At 37.6% G+C, this 7,955-nt stretch overlaps 1 protein-coding gene across 1 annotated transcript; it reads left to right on the top strand.

The window, feature by feature from the left end:
• Positions 1-4,674: 4,674 nt before the first annotated feature.
• LOC121799263 (protein CANDIDATE G-PROTEIN COUPLED RECEPTOR 7-like) lies at positions 4,675-6,357 on the top strand. The gene has a single exon (XM_042198586.1). It carries the CDS (start codon positions 4,838-4,840, stop codon positions 6,143-6,145), a length of 1,308 nt encoding a protein of 435 aa, XP_042054520.1. The 5' UTR covers positions 4,675-4,837; the 3' UTR covers positions 6,146-6,357.
• The last annotated feature ends 1,598 nt before the right edge of the window (positions 6,358-7,955 follow it).

The raw sequence follows: 7,955 nt of genomic DNA, 5'->3' as shown, positions 1-7,955 counted from the left end.
CCCAATGATGAAAATTTTCTGAGGGAATTAAATTTACTTGATGCTTGGGAGTGTTTTTGGTAGATTTTCAGATTTTGAGTTGGTAGGAGGTGGATTAAATGAGTGTAGTTGCTGCATTTATAGCAGCCATCAATGTAACTGTACTTTTTGTAGTTCAAATTTCCCTCACTCTTTGTAGAGGAAAATTTGAAAATTTGCCTTCCCTCAATTTCTTTGTAGAGGGAAATTTCCCTCAAACTCTATGTAGTTGGTGCAGCTATAGCTATGTTGAGGTGATTTCACCTAATGGAATGGATATTTTTATATATTGAGTGTTCTTTTTAAATTCAGTTTTCCATGTCTTATTCCCACTCATAATTTTGGCAGCCAATGACCCAACAATTGCATTCCATGAAATGATCCTCAACGTGCTGCATTAATTGACAAATTCAAATTTGGCAGCCATCAATTTAATTGGCTATCTTGAATTCCATTGGCAATGCTCATTTTTTATTTAAACTAAATTAGGTGGGTCCCAAATTCCACTACCACACCCCATTTATTACACACTCCAAAACTTTCTTAAAACCCGTGCCCGGGAGAAATGGGACTCCTATTGCTGGACGGAGGGAGTATTTTATTAATATTTAAAAAAAAAATAAAGTTTAATATTAAAATAATGGTGATGGGTGAGGCACAGCCGCCCCTGCTGTGATTGGAGCACAACTAGGGCTGACAATTTTTTATACGACACGGACACGCACGAAGTTAACACGACACGAACACGCACATTGAGGATCTGGGTCATTATAGGGTCGACCCAATAAGAACCCGAAGATAACGGGTTGGGTCGGGTTGGGTTAGTGTTATACGTTAAGGAAAAAAATAATTACTTTTTATAAATTAAAAAATATTAAACTTTAATTTTAGTTATTTTTGTTGATTAAAAAATATTATACTTTAATTTTAATTAATTAAAAAATACTGTACTTTAATTTTATTAATTAAAAAAATTTAATTAATTTTTTATGAATTTTAAGAAAATATTATGCTTAGATTTTATTAAAAATTAATTTTCTAATTATTTAATTTTATTATTTAGATTTAATATTCCTATACTTTAATTTATTATTTTGATTAAGAAAATAATTATTTTAATTTTGTAATTTTTTATTTTATCGTGTAATATAATGTTTAAATCGTATAATAATATCATGTTTTAGTCGTTATCGTGTCGTGTAAAGCTAACGAACTATCATTAACAGAAGGTTGACTTTTTTTGGGTACACGATAACACGCACGAATCCGACACGAACTCGTTGGGTTGGGACACGATAAGAACCCGATGATTTCGGGTTGGGTTAGATTGGGTTGGGACACGATAAGGTTGGGTCGATAATGGGTTGACACGATAATGACCCAACCCGCACGATTTAACAGCCCTAAGCACAGCAGGGGATCCAACTTCCAAGTTTGGGGAGTTTGTGTGGGCAGAGGATGATGCTGGGGATACAGTGCTGCATTTGGCTGTACGATTGAAACAAGTTCAGGCACTATTGTCCTTTATATCACTTTTTTATTATGCTACATTTTCTTTGATGTTTAAATTTTTTAGCTATTTATAATGTGCAAGTAAAATTATATGCAACTCATGCTCCATTAGTATGATGCCTTGGAAAGTATCCCAAGCACTAAACGGTGGAGCTCGGGTGTGTATTAGCGAACCCTCACAATTTCCAATTTATTAGTACTACATAATATAGTTGATTGTTTTCACATTTTTGCGACTAATTCAACTCAATCGGTATATGTTTAATCGTATTATATTAGTATTAATTTTAATTCTGTGTGGAAGTAATCAACAATCAAAATGGCAGATTATTAGATACTTGGTGACAAGCACACGAATCGACAAAAACTCAAAGAATTCCAAAGGGCAAACGCCGCTGAAAATGCTAGATCATGGTTCTAAACAGAATCCCACATGTCCTACCCCTCTCATCATCAGATCCCACCGGAGGATTGGCTGACGAAGAAGCGCGACTCTGTAATGGTGGTGGCCGTCCTGATCGCCACCATGGCCTTCCAGGCGGCCGTCAGCCCCACTGGTGGCGTGTGGCAGGACAACTCGTCAGGGCACAGAGCGGGCGAGGCCGTGATGGCTTACAAAAACCCTAACATACAAGAACTTCATATGCTCCAACACGGTGGCGTTTGTGACGTCACTCAGCACAATCTTGCTGCTCATCATCGCCTTGCCGTTCAAGTACAGATTCTTCATGTGGGCCCTCGTGGTGATCATGTGGGTATCCGTGACGGCGGTTGGAGTGACATATGGGGCTTCGATAATGGTGGCCACCCCCAAAATTCACAAGAGGTCGCTCAGATCGTTGCTTGGGAGTGGCTTATGGCGGTGCTGCTCGTTGGGACTTCGCTCCGCCTGCTGAGACGGTGGTGGAGGTCTCCGGTGAATTGTTTCAAGCAATGTGTTGTTACGGTTTAGCAGGAGAATATGTACGTTTGAGGTTTTTTTAAGTACTCCCTCCATCTCAGATAGTTTGTCTTACTTTGACCGGGTACGAGTTTTAACAAATGTAATGAAAAGTGAACAGAAAAAGTTATTGGAACGTGAGTCCTACTTTTATATATTAGTTGTATAATAAAATGTGAGTAGGAATGAGTTAGTGGAATATGAGGTCCAATACCGAAAATGGTAAAAAGTTAAATGGGACAAATTATATGGAACGGATCGGAATTGAAAAATGGGACAAACTATCTGAGAAAGAGGGAGTAACATTTTGGATTTTATTATGGTTAATTTGCAAGTGATCTGAGGTGATTAAGTTGGTTTCTAGGAGATTTGTTGGAGTATTGTTGGAGTTCCTTTAGTATTGCAATGCCTGAAAAAATACACTGGTCTCATTTATATAGAGGAAGAAGTTTGGCCACATGTTCGTTGTCTCAAAATACAAGAACATTACCTAATTCATAGTAATATTTGTGTGTTTCCTCATACTATATGTTTTCAAGGTTCGGTGAGATCGCTGCAAATTATAGAAAAAATACTGATTCAATCCATCATGAATGTGCTGATTCATTATCACAATACATTCAGTTCGACTGTGTGCTAGATAACATATATAAGAGATGTTGATAGAAATCATAGGTTTGCATCCTAAAATAATGATTAGTGACATATGAGACTTATATATAGTGATTTCAGTTTTCTATGAATACCGATGTGAGATAATTATATTTGTATATTTAATTTCAATTGCCAACAAAAGTAATCATCATGGATTTCAATGTCACGTTGAGAAACAAATCTATCTTTGCATATTAGACTTCATACTGCTCATGTAATCTAAGTTGTTAGTCAGTTCATGCACCATCCTCAAATCGATTGCGCTAAGAGTTACTCCATCCGTCCCAATTAAGGTGAGACAAAACTTTTGGGTACGAAAATTAAGAAATTTTGTTGAAAAGTAAGAGAGGAGAATAAAGTAGGAGAAATAAAGAGAGAATAAAGTAGGTAATAGAAAGATAGAATAAAGTAAGAGTGATAAAATGTTTTATTTTTTGTCAAAAATGAAATGACTCAACTTATATGGGACATCCCAAAAAGGAATACGACTCAACTTAATGATAGAACTCGGAGGAGCAACACTATGGTAGTGGTCTGTAGAGGAAGAAAACGAAGAATATGGTTGGCTTCCTAGGAACGTGAAGGATTGGAGGAAGAATAATGACACAAAACTCAAATTCTACACGATTTTTGAGTATGTCACTGCAAAATTTTGGAGTACCAATATGTTTGGTGTTGTTTCGTAAAAAAGCCAAAAATAAGTTTGAATTTGGTATATATATTTGGAGAAGTTTTTTTTACCAAAATTCATTTTTAGGGTATGATTGGAGATGGCGTTAGCTTATGTTCAATAATTAATCAATTCTAATAAATGGGTTCATCCACATACAAGTTTTGGATTTTATTATTATTAATTAGGATGGATTTTATTATTAGTAGTAGTATTAGTAGTAGGAGGAGGAGGATGGATTTTATCCGACTAAAAATATTACTCCCTCCGTCCATAAAAATATACACTCTTTGTTCTTTAGTCCGTCTACAAGAATATACACTTTCTAAATTTGGAAACTTTTTTCTCTCTAACGAAGTAGAACTCATTCTCCACTAGTAATATTATAATTACTTTTTCTTTCTACTTACCTCTTATTTTACTATATGTGTATTAAAACTCGCTTTGGGATGAGGAAGTATAACTATTTTCAAGCAAATAATTTAAATAATTTTATTTAAATACAAATTTAGATTTGAATAATACTCCTTCCATCACACAAAGTTTGTCCCATTTTAATATTTTCGTCCGTCCCACAAAGTTTGTCTCAATTGGAATCTTTCCAAAAATAGACATTAAATAAACTCACCATCTCCTCAGTGTGGGACCCTTATTTCACTACACATTCATTTAATACAAATTCAAAAAATTTCTTAAAACTTGCACTAGATCAAGCTGGGAAAAATTTTGTGGGACGAGTAATTAAAATAAGATATAATCATCTCCAAAGAAAAATGTAATAATGTACTCCATTTGTCTCATTAGAAATGAAATATTTTACTTTTTAATTTATTCCATTAAAAATGAAACGTATGGATTACTACTATAATCGCTCTTCTTCAACGTTTACGACCACGTTCCCAAATGGAACCAGATCCAAAAGCATTTCCAGAACAAAATATTTAGTCGTGAAATCAACTCCATCGATCGCTCATCCCTTTTCTATCCCCAATTCCCCATTTCCCATCCACCTTCTCCACCAATTCCTCCGCCGCAAATCGAAGATGAGAAACCTACTCCCCGTACTCCTTCCGCTCCTCCTCATCGCATCCTTCGCCTCTGCCGAGATCAAAAATCTCAAAATCACCTCCGATTCACGCCCTATGATCCTCTTCGAGCGATTCGGATTCACGCACACTGGTCAAGCATCCATCACCGTCTCATCCGTCTCCGTCATGTCCAACGTCGCCTCGCCGGAGCCGTCACGTCTAGGTTTCTTCCTCCTATCGGAAGAATCCCTAATTCAGGTTCTAATTGAGCTTCAGTCAAATCCTTCCTTCTGTGTCCTCGATTCCAAGTACATTAGTCTCCTCTTCACCTTCCGCGATCTGTCGCCGCCGCCTCACTCCTCCTTCTCCCACTCGTACCCGATCACATCTCCCAACGAGTACTCGCTCTTCTTCGCCAATTGCGCTCCTGAATCTACTGTGTCGATGAACGTGCGGACCGAGCTGTACAATCTCGACGGCCGTGGGGATGAAAAGGACTACTTATCCGCTGGTTTAACTCAACTGCCGTCGTTGTATTTCTGTTTCTCTGTTATTTATGTAGCGTTTCTGGCCTACTGGATCTATGTGTTGCTGCAGAATAAGAAGTCTGTTCATAGAATCCATTTGCTTATGGGGCTTCTGGTTGTTATGAAAGCATTGAATCTGCTTTGTGCCGCCGAGGATAAACATTATGTGAAGGTCACCGGGACTCCACATGGATGGGATGTGTTGTTTTACATTTTCCAGTTTATTAGGGTTGTTTTGTTGTTTACCGTCATTGTCTTGATCGGTACTGGATGGTCGTTTCTGAAGCCATTTTTGCAGGAGAAGGAGAAGAAGGTGTTGATGATTGTGATCCCATTGCAGGTCTTGGCCAATTTTGCATCCATTGTGATTGGGGAGACAGGTCCCTTTATCAAGGATTGGGTAACATGGAACCAGGTGTTCCTGTTGGTTGACATTATCTGTTGCTGTGCCATTATTTTCCCAATTGTGTGGTCTATTAGGTCATTGAGGGAGACATCAAAGACTGATGGGAAGGCTGCTAGGAACCTGGCCAAATTGACTCTGTTTAGGCAGTTTTACATAGTTGTAATTGGGTATCTCTACTTCACGAGGATAGTAGTGTTTGCTCTCAGGACCATTGCTGCCTACAAGTACCAATGGGTGGCTAATGCCGCTGAGGAGATTGCTAGTCTTGCTTTTTACGCTATAATCTTTTACATGTTTAGGCCTGTTGAGAAGAATGAGTACTTTGCACTTGATGAAGAAGAGGAATCTGCTGCAGAGATGGCTCTTAGAGATGAAGAATTCGAGCTTTGAAGTTGGAGATGAAGTGCTACTCTTTTTTGCCTGAATACTACAAGAGTGTGAGTGATTTGGTAGATTTGCTACAAAATCTGATTTGTGTAACTGTTGCACTTCTTCCTTACTTTACATAGAGACAGAATTGAGTTTGTCTTACAGTGGCCTCTCTTTTGCATAATGTAAGTTTTTCATTTGTTTATATGTCATTATTTCTTAGCCTTGTGATATTCTATGAATCTAGTAGCAAACTGCTGGCTATTTGACTGTATGTTGTTTTTTTGCTATAGTGTCACTATTTTCATTTGCTCTTGGTGCTGTCTCATTCCACTGCCACTAAATTGAAGTAGATCTTGTTTCCATTCTATGGATATGCTGTGGTATGTGCAGTTATATTTTAGCTTATAATGTTGGAGAACTTTTTTTCCTCCGTGGTTTGAATCCTGGTTTCTGCACACATATGCATAGTGGTGTTGGCTGTCATCTTGAATATAGGCTTACAAATGCAAGATCTTAGAAACATAGATGTTAACAGTATCACATTTTGTATATGGATCTGGAAAAGCTAGTCTTATCCAATGCATAGAGCTTAATTAGGAGGTGCTGGTGTTCAATTCTGATACTGAAAGCTAATGCAGCTAGTTAAGTTCGCTATTCTTTCAGTTACTACTTAAGTTCTTTCTGAGAGTGAAATTGCAGGATTTTTTCATAGTATTAATTTTCTTAGTTGAACTGCCATAACAGCCTTCCATGACCATTTGACATTGAAAGATAAGTTACATTGCATATCTATATTAATTGAGGAAACCTTTGTAATTGATTCCCACTGATTTATTTTACTTAGTCCATGCTGGTATTTCTGATGTGATATGTCTATGTTGTCACCTTTGTGTTGTGATAGGCAAATGTATTGCTAAAATTGTAGCTGAAAGGATATGGATGCGCATACATTTCTGGTGTGCAGCGATTATGGAATATTGATGCCGTCGTTTCTTTGAATACTTTGGTTTCGTGTCATGTTTGAAGTTTAATTCCCAAGATATCCAATCAAAAATGTACGCAATAAGATTAAGAGCATTCACAAGGAGCAGGCTGCCTGTTGTGGCCCAGCGCCCGTTGCTGTTCAGGGGGGCAGGATGTCATGATTTTTAAATCCCTAAAAATATTACCTCTGCGAGTATACAAGTAATAAATCCCTAAAAATACTACCTCTGCAAGTATACAGACGTGTAATGCAGTATAAAAGATGTCGAACCCACATGGAGGAGATTAATTGCTAAAACAAATAAACCTAACTAAAAAGCAGTAAAATAGTTTAATTTTGGGCTTTTGATCAAGAGGCGAGTGAAGGACGAAACGAGAAGGAAAAATACAAGGGAATCACGATAAAGAGGGAAGACTACTCCTAGCTTGTTTCGGGTTGCTTGTTCACATGAATCCTAAAGTCTAATTACTTTCCATTATTTATCGGGATCGTGTTGATTTTACGCTCTCACATAGCTGATCACTGATCGTGGAATTTTACACCTAGGATAAGCTGATCACGTCTCCTAGGCTCTACTCACCAACCCCCCACTCCTACAATCGCATAGTAAGCTCGGGATTGGCTTCTACGAACATTCAACACACAAGATCCACCCCAGACTATCCCCTGATCAGTTTTAGCCTAGGGTTTCTTATCTATGTTGGCTCCCTACTCCAAGTTAAAGAGACATTGAAGTTAAGGCCATTACCGGATTAAGTTTGCTAGCAAAACCCAACACGGATTGAAGTAAACACATAGACAAAAACCAAAATACGGAAATCAATCAAAACACAATCATGGATT

The sequence above is a fragment of the Salvia splendens genome, chromosome 1 (genome assembly GCF_004379255.2).
Source record: "Salvia splendens isolate huo1 chromosome 1, SspV2, whole genome shotgun sequence".
NCBI classification, from domain to species: domain Eukaryota; kingdom Viridiplantae; phylum Streptophyta; class Magnoliopsida; order Lamiales; family Lamiaceae; genus Salvia; species Salvia splendens.
This window is presented reverse-complemented; position numbering and strand designations above follow the sequence as displayed.